The sequence below is a fragment of the Empidonax traillii genome, unplaced genomic scaffold (assembly GCF_003031625.1).
Source record: "Empidonax traillii isolate 1590-97213 ecotype Southwest subspecies unplaced genomic scaffold, ASM303162v1 scaffold283:size781446, whole genome shotgun sequence".
NCBI classification, from domain to species: Eukaryota; Metazoa; Chordata; class Aves; order Passeriformes; family Tyrannidae; genus Empidonax; species Empidonax traillii.
The window spans coordinates 340,784-365,655 of record NW_020955476.1 but is presented as its reverse complement, the minus strand read 5'-3'; the positions used below and the strand labels follow the sequence as shown (position 1 = coordinate 365,655).

At 37.7% G+C, this 24,872-nt stretch overlaps 1 protein-coding gene across 12 annotated transcripts in view; it reads right to left on the bottom strand.

The window, feature by feature from the left end:
* Positions 1 to 24,872, bottom strand: part of UNC79 (unc-79 homolog, NALCN channel complex subunit) — a 106,897-nt gene that overhangs the window by 21,918 nt on the left and 60,107 nt on the right. For 10 of the 12 annotated variants that reach the window (XM_027890282.1, XM_027890274.1, XM_027890272.1 and 7 more), the window contains 12 exons: positions 24,142 to 24,249; positions 20,225 to 20,341; positions 18,201 to 18,284; positions 15,721 to 15,823; positions 13,856 to 13,996; positions 10,167 to 10,205; positions 9,078 to 9,190; positions 8,908 to 8,993; positions 8,167 to 8,340; positions 6,778 to 6,846; positions 6,040 to 6,150; positions 488 to 592 (listed from right to left, as the gene is read on the bottom strand). In XM_027890282.1, coding sequence (XP_027746083.1) covers positions 488 to 592; positions 6,040 to 6,150; positions 6,778 to 6,846; positions 8,167 to 8,340; positions 8,908 to 8,993; positions 9,078 to 9,190; positions 10,167 to 10,205; positions 13,856 to 13,996; positions 15,721 to 15,823; positions 18,201 to 18,284; positions 20,225 to 20,341; positions 24,142 to 24,249 — 1,250 coding nt within the window. The remainder of the gene's footprint in view (positions 1 to 487; positions 593 to 6,039; positions 6,151 to 6,777; positions 6,847 to 8,166; positions 8,341 to 8,907; positions 8,994 to 9,077; positions 9,191 to 10,166; positions 10,206 to 13,855; positions 13,997 to 15,720; positions 15,824 to 18,200; positions 18,285 to 20,224; positions 20,342 to 24,141; positions 24,250 to 24,872) is intronic. The other 2 variants (XM_027890283.1, XM_027890273.1) reach the window with 1 other exon arrangement.

Sequence of the window (24,872 nt, the reverse complement as noted above, 5' to 3'; positions counted from 1 at the left end):
GAATGGCTTTCAGGAACTGGAGACAGCTTACTGCTAGAACCTGAGTTTTGGCCCGTGATCAACCAACACCCTTTCCCAAACAAACTGCACACTGGGCTTGGGCCTAGGATATGAGGACAAGGCAGCACCTGGGGGCACCTGCTCCACTGGGATGTGGTCTGATGCTCAATGGACTCGCCCCTATGGGTCCCTTCCAACTCAAGATATATTCTATGATCCTAAATACGGCAGCAACGGTGCACAGCTCATTATCATTCTGTGAAATGTGGATTCCAAATTTAGTTTCTTAAATTCTAATGTGGAAGCCTAAATGTATGCAACAATGCATACATGAGTAACCGGATTTTCATTCAAAGAGTTCCTGCTTTCCCTGACATTGCTGGTACTTTTTGCAATCATGTTGGATTTCGTTCTTCTTCCTCTGTCCCACTCCTGAGGTTGGGTTGAGACAGGTTCAGTATGAGAATTACATAAGAATCTCCTGTACCTGCACCAGCAGCAGCAGATTCATGTCTGGCAAGGGTGACTTTAACTTGAGTGCTTGCAGTAACTCCAATATGACACTGCGCGTCAAGTAGAATTTGTCCCTTTCCTACAACAAAAAAAAGACAGAATTACAAATGTCCTGGAAGTCACCAACATCCACTAATAAACAGGGACACTTTTAATCTAAGTTTGAGAACAAGTTACAAAAGTGTACTAGTTTCTCCTGTCCTACAAAAAAGCAGACATCACTCATCACTTATATAATTCTAAGGACTTGATTGAACAGACATTCACGAAGGTGATTCTCCTTTGATGTTCTATCAGGCACTATATCCAAGATTTTATAAAACAGTTACAAAGCCCAGGCATACAAATGTAGCTTTCGCTAAGTAGTTCCATATAAAAGAAAAGGGGAAATCAGTAAAAAATGACACAGGAGAACAAAACTGGTATAGTATTTAGCATTATTTTTTCACTGAATCTGCCAAAAATGGTCTACATTTTACCATTCTTTTTTTCTGTTGTTATTCCCCTTAAAATAAAGGTACTGCACTACGGCTGCTTGGACATCTATTTTCACTCATTAGACTAGCAGTACTTTTCCACTTCCACAATAAAAAACAGTCTTGACTACAGCTGCTACAACAGAAACATTTTAAAACATAGGGGAAAAACAGCCAGAGGAGATTAGAAGACAGAAGCCTAAGAATAGAGCTGTAGAGCTGAGTCAGCAAGGAGGTACAAGTGATAAGGCAGTCCTGTTATACATCTTACTTTGACATTCTCTGACTTTAGATGGTAAGATAAAAACATGGAACAAATCTGTAACCTGCTATCAACCACAGCAACTCAAGAATTTTGATCAGCAGGATGACTTACACTGTATTCTCTTTCAGACAACCATTAGAGATGAAATAATATTGTCTAAAAATGAGAGCATATCCCAAGTGTGCTTAAGATTAAAAACCTAGTATCTTCCATCTTGTAAATTTCATGCACCTGCCTGCTCACTTAAGTTAAATGAGTGACAATTACTACTCAATCACGGCCACAGTTTCTCTGCAGCATCTGTGAAATGGGATCATTTCTCTCTTCCTCAGAGAAGTCTTTCAAGATTTAGTTAGTGATAATCAGTTTGAAGGCCACCTCCAGCCACACAAAGTAGAGAATGCTGCTAAAAGAAGGATCTGGAGAACATGAGTAGCTGGAAGTGAGAGAGAGCTTTGTTTGCAGCAGACCAGTCACCAGTGTTCCTCTTCAGAGAACTGATGTCACCACACTATGTGCGTAGCATTCTATCAAACAAAGCTTACAGCAACGCTGCTTGTCTCGCACAGAACACACATATTATCTCTTAATGAAAACAGAGTTTAAATATCAGGCCTTGATTTGTAAGAAGGTGACAAAACAACAGGATGGTATGTCTTCTATGGACATTATGATGCCAGTCTGTGAATCAAGAGACCTTACTTGAACCTCCCTAGGTTCATCTTCAATTACGTGGAGTGTGCAGACAGATAACACATTTAGATGATGGAATAGGCCCCAAAATGCAGTCCTTGTCCTTGTCTGACTACATTGCTGCAGTCTAGGCTAAACTCGTAGGAAGCTAACACTCCAAAATCAGCTGCATTATAAAACCATTACTTGAGGGGGTAAGCATTCAAGTCACAAGTTCCACATGCATGAGTGGTTCTCTGATAAAAATAATACAATATAAGAATATCCAGGAGAGGTCAGATCAGAACAAAAGTCTTCAGTAACTTAGCTTCAACTAAGCCATACGCAGAAGCAAAAGGAAGAATAAAGACAAGGCAAGCGTGTATAATTCTACCAACTGTTTTCAGCTCAGGGAACTTCTGAGCTCAGTGTGGTTTCTGTCTAATTCATAACTCTCAGTGGATTTCTCTCCCACGGAGGTGTCCATTGACCTCTTGGACTCATGTCAACATTTAGTAGACACAGTACGTGACAAGGACTCACACATTGTTAAAGAATCACTTCTCTTTACTTGCTTTGACACTAGGTCCTACAAACTTAGTATATTCCTATACTGGAAAGGAATGAAATTACCCATTCCTGCCTGGTGACCTTGCAGACCTCTCACATTCCCATCAGTTGTTTCTCTTTCAGATTAAAGAGCCCTAACTTAATTGCTCTCTCTGTGGAACTCATCCTACTTCTTGATCATTCTTCTTACCACTACCTGAACTTTCTCTGATTCTACTCCACTCTGACTGAGAATGAAGAACCAGAACAGTGCACAATACTCACGGTGCAAACAGACCCCGACTACTTCCTAAAATTCCCCAGGAAGAGTGACCCTTCCTACCATCACATGCCTTCAGTCTTGAGACACATACATTACACAGTGCCATACTCAAGTCAGTTGACAACTATATACCTCAAAAAAGTGGACAGAAGTTCCTATCAGTAACCCAGTACAGTAGCCTGCACATACTGAAAAATAAGAGAAACAAAATTCTTTCAAAAGTTTTCAGCTATTTAACATACTAACATCTATGCAATACAGGATATAACTGGGCCATAATAAATTGCTTTGTCAGAACACTGGAAAGGAAGCATAGGCTTCAAGAATCCCAGGTTTTCTTGGCTTTAAGGATAATATAACAGTTAACTACCTCTTTTTCTCAGTCTCCTATCTCACAGTCTAAACTCTTAATGTTTGTTAAACACATGCAGTGCAGAGAGATAGAGCAAAATCAGGCAAAATGTTTTTTGACATCTGACCTCTTGCTTCCTGCAGTGTAAATCAGAAGTGATGACACAGAATACCCTCCCTATCCAAGTCTACTTATTCCTATCATTATGCTGGTGATAAATATGTATAAGTCTAGTTTATACATACTTTAAGAACTTCATATTCTGCCACAGAGCCATTGCTGCATGAGAATAACATCCAGGGGAATCCCATGTGTAAACCTGGTATCAGAGTGTAAAGAATACATCCCTTTAGCCACTGTTCAGCCATATTAACCCTCTCTAAAGTCTATGCATCCCTATAAAAAAATGCCTTGCAACCTTCAAATTGTGACTTACCAGATGTCTACATGTAGAACATGAAACTACTGAAGTTCTACCAGTCCCTCAAGGTCCAAACTTAGTAATAAAAAGAGTAAATGTGGATATTTAATGGAGTGGTATGCTATCCTCCAAGTAAGCCAGTATAAAGCAAAATTCTTTATTTTACCTCTGTTGGTATTATGGTAATTACAAATAGCGAAGATCAGCCACCTAATATTCTTCAAAAAATTCAATAGCAAAATCATGAGGCATTCTGCATTTACTTTGTAAGGGACAACAGAATACTAGCAAAAGGCTATGTTTAGGTTCAAGCTTCTGCAGCTGTAAGAGATAAGAAAGCCAGAAAGTGTCCATTTAGGACCTTAAGATACTTGAAAGGAAAACTTAGAGATAAGATTATAATCCACAGAAGAGATGCTATGCTCAACTGAGAGTTCCAAAGGCACTGAGAAAATCAAATTGCTGACCTGGAACAGAAACTCAGACAAGGAAATATCAGATTGACGTGAGTCTTCAGGCTTCAAGACAAGAGAAACTCAGATATTTCTGCCACAGGGTATTAGGAAAATGTTGGAGATAAAAAAAGATTTGGAGTGGTTGTACAGCACTGACCTCTACAAAGTGCATGTCAGAGTAGCTTGCTCTTTGAAAAGACAAGAACCCTCCACAGCTTAGCTGAAAGTTGCTGTTTTGTTCCAGTCAGCATACTCAAAGTTGCAAAACAAGTAATTAAAAGTGAATAGTTTCAATGCTCACAAATTATATTCCTTCTGGGATTCACTTCTATGTGGTACTCTTATTTATCCACACTGATTTTCACTGTAGAGAAACACATCATAACTGATTTCATTTTTTTTCAATAGCAGTCATTAATTTGACACTTCTAAGGCAAACTATGGTAAGCTTTCAGAAATACCAAAGATAATGTATTGTGGAGTTCCACTAAATTAACTATTTTGCGGCTATAAAGTGCCAAACATTAGCATTTGATTCCATTTCTGGATCACCATGTTGCATTAAACTAAATCAAGGAGATTTTACCAAGTGCTGTAATCGAAGCTTCCTGAAGGTAATCAAGTACTCAATATATTAACAGAACAATGAGTCAGGAAGCATGCAAGAATCACATGCAGGTTTTCTAATACAATGGTTTTAACAACATTTCTGTGAAACTGCAAAGCATGAGGAGAGTGAAAAACTTCCCGTAGTTCACAATTTGCTTTAGCAGACATATGAAACAGATTTATCAGACCACAGATGCAAGAGGAATGTCTTTGCTTCAGTTTTAAATGAGACTTTTCTGTTTCAATGGAAAAGGCCGCTACGAGACTTCAGGTTAACATTTTTTTTTACTTTGCCTTTCCCAAAGCCTTAAGTATAAATCGATCTCAAAATACTTCCAAAAGCTAGACAATCTCTTCTGTATTCAGGATTTTTCTGTCTCATAAACTCTACTGTTTCAAATGAGACAAAAAGGTAGTATTTGCTTGCTGTCATCAAACATACTCTTAGCTTCAAACCATTACATCTGGTAAAAATGTTTCTTATTTTCTTGTGGTGCAGCTTTTCTGTGAGAGTGTCATTCCTTTTATCATTTCTTCACTGTTTGTCCAGTGATATTTTAAGTCTTATCAAGACTCAAACAACGCACATTCCAGTTATACATTATCAATACAGAAAATCATGTGGCTACTTATGACAAAATGTTTCCTGAGGTTTAATTACTGTTCTGACAAACATACTGAGGATGGAAAATCGTGCACTTAGTGGCTAAAGCAGCATTTTTGCTCAGGACCTTGACAATCTACATAATGGAGCGTATATGACCTTAGTAAAAGGTTTGATTGCTTTTTGAGGATTTTGTTGTTCAGTTTCTTGCTGGTAGCTACACAAATGAAACTTAGTAGTTACTGAGTGTATTTGTAGACCAGGATCATCCAGGAATCTTAAAACCTTTTTAAGGTGCACACATACTGTTCTCTTTTCTACGCAGCTTACGGTCATGCATGCCAAAGTGAAGTCCTAATACAGAATGAAACATCACCTAAGCTGGAAAAATCCTAACTTGGAGTCTTCCATATCACTTAGTTATCTGCTGTGCTCTCAAAAGGCACTACCAGGAATATTTACAGTTTTACTCACAAGGTGTATGGCTAAACTTGTGCACTATGAAAAAATATGACTGTATAGACATTTTAAGTGATGCATGAATACCAAGTATCTTCTCAAAAAGAGAAAAAAGTCCAAGTCACGAAATCACACCAAAATACTTTTCTGAGCAATGTTTTTAGCAAGTTCCCCTCATCTGCATCTTGACTATGAATGTGAAGCTCAGTATTATTAAAAGGCATTGAATCATGAAGATTACTTCATTAGCCAAACTACGTTAAAAACTGTTTACGTTTCTGAAACTTGACACTGACTTCATCTTTACTTCCGAAATACTTGTGAGAAGTAGGCTTTCATCCTATTTTCCCTCATCCCTAAAGGAAAATACAGCATCGTTACCTTAGTGAAGGCTCGGTAGCACAAACCACACAGTTCCACCAGGTAGGCCAGCGTGAAGACAGCATTCTGAATTACAAAACTCAGTAATTTTGAAAAAGGGTCCAGAAGACTCTGCAATTACATGATTTAGAGAAATCAATAACTCGTTGCCTAACACAGCAAAAAGCATTCCAACTCAGAAATGCCTGAATGGAACAACACTATTTTTAGCTCAGAGTCTATGTGCCTGGGATTTACACTGCTTTGGTCAAACAGCTGTATCATCTGCTTTATTGCTTCTGTGAGAAATCAGAAGCAAAAAGTTAGAAAACAGTTTCACCTCTGACACAGTGTTTATGAGATATACAAGATTCTGTAGAGTTTATACAGGAAAACCTCACTGACCTCAGTGGAATCGTACTGAAAGATGCCTAAGGAAGTTCATTACTCTTTTGGGGTTTTTTTAAAGAAAAAAAAGAGGACGAGAGAAAAAAAAAGAGAACATCAAATCTTTAAGAAGATATACATTCACACCCGCACAAGAATGTAATTCTACCCACACTTTACTGTAACCTAGATTCCAAAGCTCTTATTATTCTCCAAGGAGTATTGGACTGCACCATTTTATGCTTGTATATTACTTTCCTAGCCAAGGGATAAGAACACAATACAGTAGCACAAGAGCTATACATACAATAGATACAGTAGCACGGGCTGGCTAAATCTGAGGCAATAGAATTTTGTCTTCTCAGAACTTACCCTGGTGGCACTAGTGGTAGGTATCTTCAACAAGCAAATCATGATTCTTAAACTAGAGTCTAAAGAACACTGAACATATTTGAAGACAAAAAAGAAAAATTAAAAAACAGAGTTAGTACCTTTCTGCGCATATCTTACAGTGGTAGCAGCTATGAGTAAAGTTATAGACAGAGTCTGAAAAATGATCTCTAATTACTTTCTCTAAAGTGGCTTATTCCTGAACACAATCATACCCCTTCAGTGGTAACATACCACACCATATGAGATCATTCCACTAAAGGGTTAGTTTAGGAAAGTTAGCTTTATTCCATGAGAAAAAAGGGAAATCAGAGTAAACACTCCATCTTAAAGGTTCTGTGAATGGCACAAATGCAGTTGGAACCACTATGATCCAATTAATTTCTTTCTATTTATTTCAGTTACATAAGATGCAGCAGGCTGGGGTGGCTAGTACGCAGAGGGAATGGTTACTGCCTGTTTGGCTTAATAAGTGCTGCAGGATAATGTCTTAATCTTCCAAAACCTAACGAGGTTTCAAGATCTGACTACTGCATAATACTGCCAAAGAATTTAATATCATTCATGTACTTGGGCAATGACCCCCAATTTAAAAGACAATGTTATCAGTCACAAAATTAGATCTTGAATCCCTCAGCTCATACTGAACAACACTGCTTTGCACAGAAGAAATTACCACTAGGTTCATTCATACCATAGGAAATAAAGTCAGAAGTAAGGGCATCAGAATTCCAGGTTTACTGGAAAGACTCAGAAAAGTTTTTACTGTCTTTACTGAAAAGACATCTGGAAATACACACCTAGGAGATAAGATCCTGTTGTATGTCCTCTGAGCTCTCAGAAAGCAGAGCCTAAAGCGTCTAGATTCAGTTTCTGCAAGTGTATTCTGATTACAGACAGAACTACAACTTGATCGGCCAAACAGGCTAGGCCAAATTCCCAGTAGTCTCAGTTCTCTCTGCCTGTCTGACTACTGTGTACTTTTAGGAAATTGATTAAGTGGTGCTGCTCCTCTTGAGAGTTTTATTTCATTTTAATGGTTAAAACCACATGAGTTTTTATTGCCTAAATGTTGACACTCTCAAATACAGTATTCTAATCTGACAAAGACAGGGCATGGAAAGCATATAGGCAAAAAGACAAGAAAGAAGCCAAGAAACTCTGGTCAGAGTTGCTATTGTTACCCACGGAAAACGTAATTAAAAGGATAGATCAGAAATGCAATAAATCCAGTCCTCTGGAAACATTAGTCGAATCATTAGAAAATATTCACTACAACCCACTCTGATTTGTCATCTACAGTTTTCCCACTGTTTCAGTACACCCTGAACAATAGCAGTGTATCTTGTTTCAGATATCCATACATCATACCTTAAGTGGCAAAACACATGGGAGTTTAGTAAGAAAGGTCTGAAACTGATTACTAATCGTGGTCCAGAGGTTGCTGGGTGAATCCATCGGCAAGGCTTCCATAAAGGTAGCAATGTTTTCCAAACAGCGTAGCATTGCCCCCCCTGCTGGCAAATTCTTTTTGTTGTTTAAACCCTGGAAGAGAAAATGAGAACCGTGAGCAAATGCACACATGCAGAAATGGTCCCTTAAACAGTAATTGGAACTGCTGAGGTTAATTTGTTCAGATCAAATACCACTCAACTTCTCTGTGACGTTAATGATAATGCGCAGAGAATTTGAACTGTATATGTGACATTCATGTGTTAGTACAATTCACTTCCTAAACTACTGGCCAGAAGATTTTGAGCCAAAATGTTATAAGCAGGCTCTTAACTCACTCTTAAGGAGGAATGGGCCACACTACCAATGAATAGTATAGCTCCAGGAGCTGGTCTGAGGTTAAAAAAAGAAAAGAAAGCAAAGCAAAGCAAAGCAAAACAAAACAACAAAAAAAAAACAAAAAAACAAAACAAAACAAAACCAAAAAAACTACTAGTGAGATCAAAACCCAGAAGGAAAATGCTGAAGATAGCTTGCGTCCAGGGAGGTCAACACAAAAATTTACATTGTTTTTGATGATGCAAATTTGAACTTGAATGAGAAGAAATCCAATATGCTTGATAAAACTAGCACCATTAATACAGCCGATTGTCAACATACCTCTAAGAGCTGGCTCAGAGCAGCGATGGAACTCAGCTCACTGAAGTCCATAAGGGACGTGGCCAGGGTCCTTAAAAAGCTTCCATCTGAAATTCAAAGGACATTTTTGCACTGGCTGCTCATACAGAGAAAACCAACATTCAGAAATGCACTCAGGTATGGCACATTACCTTTAATAATGCTCTGGAAGAGCTGAGGGAAGATGCCATTGGGAGCCAGCTGATGGAACACACAACGGAGGAACTGCTTGGCCACACCTGCAGCATTTCCAGGGATCATCATGCTGAAATGAAGGCAAGGAAAAAAGAAGACAAAAATTGCACTGCAGATGAAACACTTCTCAAAGCTAACTACATGGAGAAAATAATGATGCTACTCTTTCTAATTGTTCAGTTTTGAGTGAGACAGTTAAAAGTAGAACTGTCCTGATGCCCCCAAAAGTTTAGTGTATTGATTTTATGACTTCAGCTTGAATATGAAGAGCTCAAAAAGTTATGTGCACATACCTAAAGCATTTGTCTCAATAAATATTTGTATTTGTATTTTTCCTGATTCTCCAGTTTTATTTGTGAGTTATCTGAGTTTGAAATACAATCCTGCTCTCACTTTGTGTATTTCAGTGACACAGGGTAAAGCTCTCTGCTTTACCAATATACATACGAACAACAAGGAAGCATAAGCATAATAATATTTATTTGCCTCTTGCAATTTTCTTCAACAGATTAAGTACTTCCTAATAACTCATAAATGACTCGTTTCATTTAAAAAGCTAAAGTATTACCTATTTCCTCACAAACTGTGTATCTTAATGTGCTTCAGAGCTTCTCAAAATGAATTTATCCTATTCAGCATCTGTTTTACATCATAAGACAACATTATCAGGGATTATCCATGGCCAAGGACAATTCACTTGACTGAATCTTCCTTCAGAGGATGTATGGAGATAATTCATCAAGACAAATACTGAACACTGGGCAAGTTAGAAAAAGCTGCACTGAAATTGTGAAAACCAGGCAGCCTCTTCAAATTACATTTGAATCTGAGAGTTTTCAAGTTTAATACATATGAATAAGGGTTCCTGGTCATCTTCAGAACACATGTGGTATTTCAAACAAGCGGGAAAGAGCAGTTTTTGCCTCTTACTCACAAATCTTAAATAACCTTTTTTAAAAGTTAAATTTAGTTGATTTCAGGGTTAGGGAATAAGATGCTTTAGATGCATTGCTTCATTTTTGTCAAGGTATTGTTTGCTACCATACCTTTCTGCTTGATTAGAAAAACTCGTGCTTGATGCCAACCTGGAATAAAAATAAAAAAGTAAATGAAGTTCATATGTGCTTTTTTGTTTTTCATTTTTAAGTAAGCCAATAAAGTATTATTTCAAATAAATAATGATCAACAATTTTAGAGAACATTTAAAATGTCACCAGAAAGATCTTCTGCAGAGCACTTAAATTCAGAAAAATCATGTTTGCATGACATATAAACTCTATTCACTCTTAAAGTCTCACTAATACTTCACAGCTCTAAAGACAAATCTGCTTGACTCCCTCTACTAACACAAAGATAATGAAGCTATTGCCTTACAGCACACCATGGATAATAACCAATTTTTTTTAGAGGGAAAGAAAGTTTGCCAGAAGCTGCCTACTGACTGAATTGTTTCTGATTAACACAGCAACACAGACTAAGCAAAAATTCTCTGCTTGGCAGTCTGAAGTGAGGCTCCTAGTTCCAGATTTTGGCACCTAAATAACTGGCCTAATTTCAGAAATACTAAATACCTACGAGCTCTTACAAAGTCAGATGAGAAAGACTGTGTTCCCAAAAATCAGGTCATTTATTTTAGTACCTAAATATAGACTTTAAAGCCAAATATGGGCACTCAGTGATGAAAATACAGAACACAACCTTAAAGTAAAATGAACTTCAATCTGCAGGACATGTAAATTAACAGAATCAGGGCTTACAATGTCAAAGCAACACACCTTTAATAATAAAAGCCACTAAAAAGCAGTTATAAACATGTACGCAGGAAATATCTCTTACATACAAAATGTCATGCAATTTTTACTTTAATCTGCTGCACATTAGTATTTCAGATGGTATAAGACAATATATCTAAGTGGAAAGTTCAGAGAGCTACACTATTTTATATCTGCTGATGATCTGGCCTTCAATGTTTATTTTTGATTTATGATCCTTTTAGGCTGTTGCTCACCCTCTGTTCTGAAGACAATTTCCTCTCTAAACACCACAGCAAAATCCAGAAAGGACCCTAAGGCAGCTCTTCTGGATGCAACAGCGTAAACCAAAATGGTTGGTGATTTTCAGTAATTATGCATGGCAAGCTGGGGACACAGCATACTGTCAACAGTGCAATAATCTCAAACTGGATGGTGCAGGGGATTGAAGATTAAATTCTCTTCAGCTGTTGTAGCATAAATCAGAAAACCTTATTAGAGTTCCTGACTCCACCACTGTTAAGAGGAATCCACACTAAAATACAACATATTAATTCTGCTGTGCAAAGTCTAATGTTTTTCTCTCCTTTTGAATTTGATAATGCAAGCATGGGTTTTACGATAAACAAAGTATTTGGTTTCTAACTTTGGAATAACTTCATGAATCATACACTACACTGAACACCTGGGAACACCTGAAACTTTGTGAAATGTACAGTTTGTATGTATTTATCATTACTCTAAATATTTTAATTGCACAAAGGCCATGAACTCCCATCATTACCTCCAATTTGCAGATCACAAAGCAGAACAGTAAATGGACAGTAGACAGTAAATGGATGTGTTTAAATCTGTACACGTCAGGAACAGAAGTTAAGCTTTTCAAAGCTTTTCATTACCTCAAGAGTCTAAATGTAACTTTCAAACCCAGCTTTACTGTTTAGAAAGCTAAATCTCACTGGAAATCTATGAAATAGGAATCACCAAATCAAAAATCTTGATTCAGGAACTAGAGCATAAACTCAAATACATGTCAGAATCTTAGGAACATGTCAAGCTCTAATTCTCAGGCATTTGAACTCAAAAAATTTTTGTTTTATAAAAATCACAATAGATGCCTCTCGGTATCTGCTTGTTTCCAAATAACTTTTGAAAATCTTTCTGTGTTGTTGTTTAGGTGTTCTGAAAGACCTTGGATTACCCAACTCCTTGTTTCCTCTTCTACGCATGAAAGCAATAGTTCTTTTTGTAAGAAAAAAAACCTGCAAAAAATCTAATTCATTCTCCCTTCTGCTGCTAAATGGGTATTTGGAGGTAATGATATGACACTGCTAGATGAAAGACAGACTTAGGTTATATATATGAGGCACCTGAATGGCTCTCTGCCTTTATATGCTACTTATTTAGGATATATTCAAAATTATGCCTTTGTGGGGAGCCTCTTATTGGACTTAAACTTTGTCCCAAACTACAGCCAGTAGCAACAAGACAGGATATTACTGGGAATGCCCCATGTTGCACTGTCATCTGCTGCTCTAAAACAATCAGCTGTCTCACTCCAAAGATGCAGCATTTCCCCCTCAAAGCACAGAAAAGGTAGCCCACTTATCCCTCATCCCTTGATAATTCATCTTCCAAATTATTTACTCTCTGTGGCTGTAGTACTGCTGTATTTACAAGAGTCACACAGAATTAGCAGCATCTGTCTAGATTAGAAACTTTGCCTCCACTGGAGTTAATTAGCAGGGATGGCAGGGAACTGCAGCCTTGCAATTAATGGAAATAGAGGACTTGAATAGCTGCTGCGTTTAAACAGAATTGGGAAGATAATGGAGAGGCAGGGCTGTGAAGAGCCGTGCCCCTGCAGAAGCCACAGTCAAGCAAATTGAACTTCAGCCACGAAAAATAACGTGGAGGAGGAGAGCATCGTTTCTATATGTCTAGTGCTGCTCAGAAATTTATTCCATAACACCCCCAACACACCCACCCCACCTCTGAGGCAAAAAGCTGTGGAAGTGGCCAAGGCAGCAACCACAGGTAATGTGTTTAAGACCTCATCAGAGGCAACCTCAGGCAGCAGTTGGTTTGAAAACCCTCATAAGGAGATGCAACTTGTTACCTAGTCCTGATTAGCATAAAAAATACAGGTGAAAAGCCTGAAGAGTTTCAGGTATGCTAATGAATGACCCTACCTAGGAATCCTCCAGGAGCAAAATTCAGAAAAGCTGATCACACTTCTGCATAACTTCTAAAGCAGGAATCACATAAAAGTGAAAAATTCTGTCGAAGCAGGAAAAAGGGGGAGCCAAGAGAATTCATTTTTTGTAAGAAGCATAGAAGCTGTTTAAGAATATTACAGGGGAAGCACAGGGCAAAGGTACTGTACTTGTTTAGAAAGAATTCAAGAGAGCAGAAGAAAGTAAAGTGAAGGAGATTATTAGAAAAAAAGAAGGCTTCTTTCAAAAAGACGAAGTCACGTCTCAAATGAACACAAATAGGATATAAAAACCACAGGAAGGTAGGCCAAAATAACAGTTCAAGGAGCACCTAGCAGGAGGAATAAAAACTAACAGTAAATTTTTCTTCACATAAAACAAGATCAAGAAGCATGCCAATTGCTGCATCAAATACTGTTCAGGTAATAAACAGGGTAGTAAATAAATAAGGATACTGCAGAAAATCTGAATTTGTTATTTACATCACTGCTTACAGTAGGACAAACTGAGGAGGTTCCTGAGCTGGAATCTCCCTTTGGAGAGTATAAAGGGAGAACATCAAAGGAGCTGCCCAAAACTGAACTAACAGTGGAAGAAATTACATAAAAAATTTATAAAATGATGAGTAACAAAGACACAGACAGAAAGAGATGTTATTCACTTAAGAGTTCTAAAATATATACCTTTTTAGAGTGAAGTTTATGTAAACCCAATTCCAGGCACAAAATTCTTCCAATCTTATTAAAGAGAGGAAAGTCCTGAATTTACCTTCCTACAGACTGCATGATGTCCAACAGCAGAGGAGCAGCCAAGTCTGGACTAAGGTGAATGAAGGTTGAGAGTACAACTATGGCCAGGCCTAGTGTTTCTTCGTCATATTCTTCAAGAATAGCCCCACAGTCATGGCACCTGAAAAGAACAGTTTTGAAAACTGATGTTAACAAATTTAAAACAATGTATCTGTGTATGTCTTTTAAAATACTATTACTTAGTACATTCTCTTCCAAATTTATTTAGAAACATAACATAATTGCTATCTTTCTATAATTAATAACGGTCCTTAGCTTTTAAACATTAATTAAGCTTCTCACTAGCCGCACTGGCTGTTTCTTTAGTGACCAATGAAAGAAGGCCATAGGGCTGGCCTTGTTTTGCGTCCTTCAGTGGTAATTGTATTCCAGCTCCCTCACAGTATTGGTCTGCTACAGTTTGCACTATCCAAGAGAAATCTTCAGCAGTGAAGACTAGCCCTCAGCAATGTGAGCACAGGCCAATTCGTGTGACTTGGACTCAGGAGAGGGCTCAAATCCCTGGCACTCTTCTGTTTAGCAGCATAGACACAAACAATGACACTCACAGATGATCTTGAAGAGATGGAACAATTTCACATTGCCCTCCCTGTCAGTCATGAATTATGAATAACAAATCACACAATTAGGAAACAATATGATTGGTTCCCACAGCAGTTACAGCTATTAAGAAATAAATGAAAGGACCTTTCAGGGGCACAGAACCTTAGATTTCAGACAAGTCTCTTTTCCCAAGGCAGATTTGCTTCTGAGTCACTTATCCTTCCTGAAATCCTCAAAGACAACTGATGAAATTCTGAAAGGGCTCTGTAATGTCTAATTATAAAGGGGATGTCAGATTTAGGAGAGATGAGACAGGCTTTCACAACCTAGCAGAAAGGCAAACCACTGTGGGAAACTGGTTTATCTCAGCCCAGTAGGAAGGCTTGCTTAATTTGATCAATCAGTTGCTAATGACTCCAACAGATTGTGAGATTTTAACTTAATGGAACTGAACAGGCAATTTTCTTGCCTTTCTTACTGAACAGAAAGAAAATATGCCAACAAAGCCATGAAAGTCAAGCTGAGTTGGTCTGTATGTTAATAGGTGGTGCTTAAGCTTTGGTGAAATGGCCAATGGAAGTGCCACAGAGCAGACTAACTTTTGGGATGCTTTTTCACTTTGTCACACAGCAAGGTCCACTCCCTGTCGCAGCCTGCACAATGGCCCTGTCTTTCTCCAGTGGTTATCCCTGCATGTTTGGACTGAGCATGCAAGAACTTGTGGTTCCTCTTCCCAAGTACTGCATGGCTCCCTGATGCCTGCTTTACTTCTCCATTAAATGAATACATTTCTGTTTAACACTTCCTTTAGAGGCATTTGAACCAACCAGTTAGGGTTTGAAAAGCTTTGAGGGTCAGTGAGTATCAGCTCTAAAAATGCTACATTGATTACACAATTACCTGTTACCACCTCCAACAGAAACCCGAAGGAATTTTTATACAGAACTTCCTTTTTTTCCCCAAGACAAAAGTGGTTTCTGATCGATCACAAAGAACCCTTGATTTAAAATAGGATGGAAAGTGCTTCCCTTGCCCTCTGTGCACACACAATAGCCTGAGTCATCACTTCACCTGTGCAAAATCATCCAGGTCCTACTGAATTAAAACCTCGTCTTGCTGGCAGTGTTAAGGAAATGTTTACCTTGGGGTAAAAACAATTAAGGAAAAAACATGGCATAGAGATAAATAACAGAATGTTTCCATAAAGTATATCTATACTTTACTTGACATATTTAAAGTTCAACTAGTTCTTTGAAAGGAGCAGAAAAAAAAAACACTTACTTGTCAGTCATCATAATGGGCTGGTCATCAGCAAATTCTTCTGGTGCAGGTACAAACATACTGACTATACTGGGTGCTGACAGCAAGCTAGATTTTGTGGCACCTTATGGCAATTAGGGGAAAAAATAAAAAAAAAATAAAAAAAAAAGAAAGAAAATCACTAAACAGAAATCCAAAGTGCTTGAAGACTATAATGGTTGTACTATGCCTAGAAATAAAAAATAAAGCGTGTCCACAAAATGACATATAGCACATTCCTTGCTTCTGCCAGATTATTCCAATTACCTGGAACTATCAATTAAAAATAAATAAATAAATCATTGGTGAAAAAAAAGATAACAAATAACAAATATTCCAGGAAAGTGGATACAATTGTATCTAGTAGGGAGAGAGGATGGTTCTACAGTTGCTATGAGACTGGACATCAGAAGATTTGCATTCTTCCCCCCTACTCATGAAGAATTAACCTTCCACAGTTCTCAGTGACATGAAGAAGAAAATAAGTTCATGTCTCAAAACCAGGTCATCAATCTATTCATACCATCCCTAACAGAGCCACAGGGGAGAAACCAGAAAAGGACAGATAGAAGAAATAATTTTTAAGGAGTTGAGAAATATTGAGAACATTGGAGGGCTGATCATTAGAAATGCTTTCTACTGAAAAGTCTTCACAAATATCTTTATTCTTCAAAGCTGAGTTGTTCAGCTGGGGGCACAGCCATTGTGATCGTGCCAGTATATGGGGTTACCTTTGCCTTTGGCACTTTATACGCACCTAATTTCTGACAGATGCTTGTTTTAATAGGAAAAGTTATGTATAATGAAAGATCCAAACTCCTGGCTTCTGAAAGTACTGCTTTCCAGAATTACAGCAGTACGGGTAGTCTTGCTGTCTAACTTCTCTCCAGTAAGGTGACTTTCCTCCCTTGGTCCCTTTGTTTTCATTAAGGAGGCAACAGTAATTAAAAAAAAAATCCAAAACCAAACAAAAGCAAACAACATACAGAAAAGGCAACTCTCCAGCTAGTGTGATGGCTCAGAAACACTCAAGAATAATCACACTCATTCACAAGCCATCAGAAACTTGAATTAAAGTTATTGTGATGTATGAGCTACATCATTTATCTGCAATGCCTCATGATGAACACCTAAATGTAAGTAGTTTCATTCTCCAGGTCACTAAGACAAAACAAGATGCTTTGCTCTTAAAGAAAAATATGTCTTTGTTGCCCCATGTAGCTGACATAAAAGAAACAGCATTAACTCCTGTTCCCATACAGATCATCTGCAATAACAAATCCAGGTAGCTCAGCTGGTAAACCTCATCATTATTTATATAAGCTGTCCCTCAAGAGTGTCTCACTCTAAAGACCAATTTAGGAAAAGCTCTTTTTGTGAACCAATTTTTAAAAGAGTACAAAGCCCTTTTGATGCCAATTCAACCACAGATTAAATAATCCATTATTGACTTTGTGGTTGCTTCAATCTGTAGATTCAGATTTAATGTTAACATTAGCCTGTTCTGATAATATTTGAGTATGGAAACAGAAGGAAGCTTCTCTGTGTAAGGTTCAGATGGAATTTCTTATGAGACAATCCTGTTATGGCAGAAAAATCAAATTTAACATCAGCTCTCAGGCAAAATAATCTCAGAAGCTCACGCCATTTCTGAAGTCTAAATATGTGGGTTGATGAGGGCTTGTTTCACAAGAATAGGACAGGTTTTCAACAAAAATTTTACTAAGCATGGAAGGAAACATTTCTTCTGCATAGCGGGTTTAGGACTTCATAATGTCCCCTATTTTATTGGATATGAGCAGACACTTCAGGAAGCCCAGAATACTCCAGTAATGTAGGACAACATCCAGAATGCAAGGAATAGGAATAGATCTTCAGGTATTTCTAGACAAGTTTTTCCTTCCTCTCACAAATGCATAAAGATCCCTCTGCCATGACTTTGGAAGTTTCATTGTTACGTTCTCTAGATTTAAGTCCCCATTGCAGCACAGAAATGCTAAAAGCACTCATAACACATGTTACAATGCTGGAATAGGATTTAACCACTCCAAATGAAAATGTCCTCTCTTCTTCACTGAAGAGAATGAAAAAAAACATGATTTAGGCAAAGATGGTAGGTCACAGCCCCACTGCAGGGCTGTAAGAAAGTCTGGATGTACTTTAGCTGAGAGAAAATTCGTAAAGAAATGACATTCAACCGCACTCTGCACACAGTCTTTTATTTCCAGGTTGACAGCCAAAACAAATAACAGAGGAAAGCCAGTACTTCCTTATCAGTTGTTCCTGTCTGTCTTAAATTAAATGTTTTGTGTAATAATTTCCCAATAACCTACAATCTGCAGGACAGTTGAGGGTTTTTAAACAGCTGAATGGAACATAAAATTCAGCACCATTTCATACTAACTATAAAACCTTCCTGGCAGTCTTAGCAGAGAAAGAGGTCAAATGAACACTGAACTAACCTCTGATTCTTAATGGTGGTCCCTCCAAGTCGGGGTTTAGGCAAACAGGGACATTGCACAGCCTCTTTCCATGCTGTATCTGCTCTGTGAATAAAGAAAGAATTTCAGTCTCCAGAACTGATGCCGGCATCTGTCACCAGTCACCAGCACCAAAAGTCTTGAACAGTTAAAACAAGAGAGAGACAAACACAACTGCTAGTGAAAAAAAAACAGCCAAAAGAGGTAATTTTTTAAGCATAGAGAGGAAGACAAAAGAAGTCCATGAAGGAAAAAGGGCACAGGTAACCAAATAACAAAGAAAGCATTTTAGGAAAATGTCATTAAAAAAGGAAAGGAAGTGCTAGCTATAAAGATTTAACAAGATCTGAAATATATGAACCACAAAAAGAGGAAGAGACAGTGTTTAGAAGCTAGGCACAGAATGATTTTATTCTAGAGATAGTGAGCTTAAGAAAAGAGTGGTTTGAAACAAGAAATGAAAGAGACACATATTATATATCCATGTAATAAATAAATAAATTATTAAAGCGTGCATGCACCAAACACACGTCATATACTTATGTGGGATGAGACCACTCCCTAGCTAGTATATATAAATATACCAACTCATATTCTCATTTCTTAAAACTGTGCTGTAACATTGAAATTACAAATAGTCACACTGAGCATTTGTCCTGAAAAAAAAACCCCATTGTCCAAATAATAATTTTACTTTGAAGCTAGTGGTTGAACAAGAGACTGAGAGATTAAAAGAACATTTCTTTCCAGGAAAGAACATTTTCTTTTGCCTCTCCATGCTTGAAGGCCTTTAGCTGAAATTAATGTTGGAGGGAAAAGTCATAGATGTTGGGAAGAAAGCTACTAAACTTGCAACAGGATTAACAAGACAGAGTTCCTAAGTGGTTCTGAGTCTTGACTCGTTTCTCTTGAATGCAGGCTGACTACATCTTGCAGGAAAAAAGAAGTAACTTTTTAATCTTTAAAACCCTGTCTTAGAGACCAGCTGATCCAGTTAAGTCTCTTCAATAAATAATTACCTGCTGATAGGACAAACCCACCATTGTTATAATTGACAAATTCTGACCTTTATGATTTAAGGATTTCATGCTGAGCATGCTGTTCAGCAGACTGGAATAGAAAGGATAATCCTGAACTATGTACCACACTTTTAGCCACTCTTCAGCTACAAAATTTAGTTTGATGGAACTTCATGCTGAAATCTAAATTGGGGGAAAATTTCAACTCAGTTATCCAGAGCTGGTGGTGAGACAATTCATTCAGCATGCAAGTTCCATATAACATTTTAAGCATTCCTGTCTCTGGATGCATCTGGATCTGCTAATAAATTCCTGAGAAGCACGATTGATCACTGACATCAAGATGGGCATTGAAATATCTAGCATTTATGATAAACCAGAATGAATTCATTGTCTAATGGCATCTACTATGAATTTGCTCATAAGTGAAAATGTTTTACAGACGATAAAAACAAATAAAACAAGTAAAGAGTAAATGTTGTGTTTAATTCAGTTTTCATTGCTTTGCATTCATCTTCAGGGGAGAAAAACCACTGAGTGAACAGAAACTTCATGTGTTCAGCATGAGCTGGCAGAAACTTCTCTAAAGAGAAACAAAACTGGCTGGTATAAGGCACAACTCTGTGGTGTACCAACACCATTGTAAACACACATGCAAATAAATAATTCCATGCACCAGGGATGAAATCCTCTACCTAATGAAATCAAGAGTGATACTTCCATTTCTTTCAATGAGGCCAGGGAATGATCCAGGTAATATGCAAAACTGTAGGCACACCACTGTACCAGGGGGTCTACCTCCCAAACATGTAACTATTCCAACTCATACCAGGTGAGAATCTTGTACTCACTACAAAGATTCACTTTGGACTTTATCTTGATTACTTATATGTGATGGTAGAACAGAAATATTCCTCTTTTTTTAGTGGATTGTTACACGGTACTTGGTTTAGAAAATAAAAATAAAGAACAATAAATGCAGCTCACCAGTATCCCAAGTGCTGATATTGTGAGGAGCACTAGACTGGTGTTCCAGCTGCCTCTTCATTAGCTGGTTCATTGTCAGAGCTCCCAAAGAGCCTCTTTTCATTTGTCTGAACTGAGCTGCAAGTCAGAAATGCAAAAGGATTTCAGGAGCTCAGACAACACTTAAAACTACTCTTATTTCCTGATCTTACAAGCCAGCACTATATAAATCCTGAAAGGACGATGACTCCTTGCTCTAAGGATCTTTCTCAAGACAACATGCACTTTTCACACAGCTACACAGGGTACAATTCTGGCCCCAATGCCATCAGCCAGAAGGGGCTTGGATTCACTGTGTCAACTGTCAGTGCCTTTATATCTCCAAATATCATGAAAGTTCATCAAAACACTGGGTATCTGTGAAGTGTCAGATACTACCCAAAAATTCCCATGCTGAGTCAACAAATGTATAACTTGAATCTCACTCACATACAATGTCCCAAGGAAGGAAACTCAAGTCTCCTCCTGGCAAAAGCAAGGATTACTGCTCTATGTCTGTGCTCACTGCAAGAAAACAAATTCACATGACTCCTACATACCCACCACTCAGGCAGAATACCTGCACGTTCTGCTGGAGTGTGAAGCCACCATACCTTCGAAGATGAGACCCTTTTGTAACTTAACTGCCATTTTTCCTACACGAAGCTATCAAGCAACAGGCATTCAATTTTTCCTCATCCAACTACTTACTCCTTTAAAAGGATTTCTTTATGAGATATTTCTCACTGGATAATGCTCAAAATCAAAACATAAAGTGGATTTAAAATTTACTCTTTTTTTTCATGTTGATTTGGTGCTTAGGAACATGACTTAAGGGTGGACTCGGCTAAATTACCATGCTAAAGGCAATTTCCAACCTGAAAGGTTCTATGTATTTTCTATGCTCATACTGAAGAAGAAACAGGTTATACACAATTCCTGACTTTTTTACACAATTTCTTATTTTTTTCTCCATTCCTAAAATAATTAAAATTGCATGAGCATAATACGTTCACTTGGACAATTGAGTCCGAGAAATATATTTCCACCACTGAAAATAAAATCATTGTTCACAGTATGAAGACAGAATTTTAAGGCCATGCTTGAACAAGGACTGTGAAACTGCTGACACAACTATACAGGAAAGCTTTTAAAATGTTGCCCTAAGTATATGTTTAATTTCTTTCCTCTGCAGGGCCTTAAAGCAACAGCAACAAAGTAAAACCTTCTCTGAATTATTATTTTCATCTGCAACTACATTCAACATCATTAAAAAGGACATTAACATAATATCAGTTAGTTCCGTTCTAAAATTCCAAACAGTACCCAGCTAAGCTGTGAAATTAAACCCAGCATTTTACATTATTAACTGTGATGAAGAAGCAGAGATAAGGGATAAACTTTCAGAAAGCTCTGAATGGTTCCTAAAATTCTCCTAAAATTGCTCTACTCAGTTTCTATCAGAGACTTTAAAATTCAGTAGAATCCCTCACAAAATAAATACAGGCCTTGAATAATAGTAAACACAATAAATACTTCAGGGGAAATCTGCACACTGAAATTATTTTATTAAAGTATTTTGAGTTTTCCCTCATTATATCCTTTTCAGTTATATCCTTCCAAAGTCCATTTAAATTCTATTTTTGGCCCAAGTGCAAACCTCTACAGCATTTCTGCAAAGCAGTCCTGGTGTAACTGAGCTTGTGGAACAGACCAAGAGATCATTACATATTTCACTTTTAAAAGTTATATTGCAGTTGCCTTTCACATCAAATTAGGAAAAAAACCAGAATATCCATCGTTTCCAGGGCAATGATTTTAAATAGACACTTTATCACTTTATCAAGCATAGAATTTCCTGATAAAAGAACAGCAATTAATGTTAGAACTGAGAAGACTGCTTGGAGTGCAGAGGACTGTCAAAATAGAGAAAATTATCTCTTTGAATTTTCTTAACAGCTTTTTGTGATTGTAATTAAAAAAATTTCATGCATATTTCACATGATCGGGCTATTGTTGAGCAGGTTTGTGTTTCCAGGACTATTGCCTGATTTCTTAAGGATAGCCATGATTTCAAATACTGATAAGTAATTTAAAAATACAATCAAAAATAAAATAAATTTTTTTTAAAAAAAAAATACAAATATAAAAATTTTTTAAAAAAAATCAGAGAGCTGCCAGACTTTGAACAGTGTTGGAGCCAGGCTGATTACTGTGGACCAGCACTTTTCATGCCTGTGATTGACTAGTGGCATAGGGAGGAAAGTTTTCCTTTATCGGGTTTTTCTACAACAAACCTAACAATCATGAGAAAATCAGTAACCTTCATATAGTAGCTGGTAACTCTTTCATTTGTTAGCTAGTGATCCAGGCAATGATCTCTCCATTCCTATGGAATTCTCTACTCAAAAAGAGAAGTCCAAAGGCAAAATCTTCCTGTCACTGTCAGTGATGTACGCTTCCCGTGGCCAGGCACTGGCTGTAAAAGTAATGTTATGTCTTTGTGTTACAGAAGTGTCTTGTGCTCACAGTCCTGATCAGGGCTTTTTATGCAAAGCACTGTAAAGACACACAGTAGGTCACAACCATTTCGGTCTAAATGGACAAGAGACACAATGGAATCATTCATGTTCTTTTTTGCAGCTGGAAACTGAGGCACATGGAAAGAGGAAATAAATGTTTACATAGGAACTTGGGCTTAACATCATACAGGTACTATTTCCAATTGCACAGAATAACAGAATATTCTAAGTTGGAAGGGACCCACAAGGAACGTCGAGTTGTAACTGAATGGTTCATATGTGGATCAAAGCCACGACCTTGGTGTTATTAGCATCATGCTCAAAACAACTGAGCTAATCTCAGTGTCATATGCTGGTATTTACAGGAACCCTCAGCACTCAGCTAAACCCAAGAGAGGCAGGTCTTAACTAGCACCTCTTCAGCTGCTTTAGTAAGTGACATCTGTACCATTAGGTGGCCAACAAATGTACTCTGACTATGACATACACACGACACGAGACGCTTGTGGGAAAACTGGAGAGGTAAGCTCTAATTCAGAGTATTCAACTTGCATGTCTAAATTAACACCTTCCTTTAATAGGCCAGACACCCCTTCTGATCAAATCAGCAGACAATGAATTTCAGAAACTGAAATTTAACATTTCTATAGCAATCTGAAACAGAAGTGCAGCAAGACAGTTGAGCTGATCTAGCAGTTCACTGGTATCAAAGTCATTTCCCCTCCCTTTTCTATGAGTCAGAGTTCTGTTCCATCAGCCATCAGATGTGTTATTTAACACTACCTAGATGGGCACTCCATTCTGAATTTTGTTAGTGTTCTAAGATGCCTCCACCTTATCATGTTATCTGCATGTGGTCTGTTAATCTACGTGTCATCTCTACTTGAGTTAACATAGTTCATTTTCAATTGAAATGGAAATGGGAGTCTCAGATAAATAGTTACCACATTACAGCAAGCAGCCAAGGAAGTGGCATTCAAGGCATTTTACAAAAATTGCAAGAGATTCTTTCCCTAAAGTACTGCAAGAAATGTACCAAAGGCCACAGGAACAGCCCTGTGGAGTTCTCATCCTCTGCTTCTGTGCACTGACAGTTGACAATGCTTTAGTGAAATGCTGTTTTTAGCTGCTATCTACTTTAATTCAAGAAAACCACAACACGTGACATCAAACCTGCCATGTCACAACAGAAAATCTTTTAGCCATTAACTGCTAAAATCCTGCTGACAATCAGAGGTTTAACAGCTCTAATTATATCCAACACACTATTTCCAAGAATCCATGAAACTTAGAGGAAGGAATTTACCATACATGATTAGCATTTGATGCACAAATACAGTAACTTTGATTTAATCCCCAAACCGGAGGTAAACTTACTTGATATGGAAGAGTGACTACTTGTCTCTGGGACACCTGCTTCAAGGGTCGGTGCAGATGATGACTCTCTTGGCATTTCCAGTGTTGAAAGTCCTTTGGCAGCTGGATCTGCGTGGGAAAATTGTGCTTTTTCAGATCATTTCAGTCATCCATACACTATGTGGCATTCCCAGCAGTTTTAAAAGGATTCAGTGTGTGTGTCACAATAATTTTTATAGGGGTACAGGGATCTGGTGCTCAAAATCACTTTTTAAAGGAGATTTCTGCCTGTGACCTTTAGAGCTCAGAACTAAAAAATCAATATCGTTTGATCTTGATCGCACTCAGAGAATGATTATTGGAACCACCAACATGGAATAATAGAGGTTCCACTGAATCTAGTTTAAGTGATGGCTTAACATCTTTTAAAAGCCTTATCTCCAACGTCGTCTGTTTTACCCTTCAAAACGCTGTTGATCCAGCAGTTGATCCCAAAGATTCATAAAGTTTAAGATTCTTTCGCTAGAAAGATTCCACTTGGTGTTTCAGAACTGGGATGGCAGTTTCAGGGATGATAGTGTTAGTTATTGCATGAAAACTGGCCCTTATGAATGGTCAAAGAAGCACTGAGTCTAATTGCACAATTCTTTCAGGACCCTGCTTCTCTAAGAACCCATATGAAAGGTTCAAAGGCACTCAGCTCTCTTTAGTTTTTATAAAGCTCCAGCAGTTCTTCAGCTTATTAGAACCAT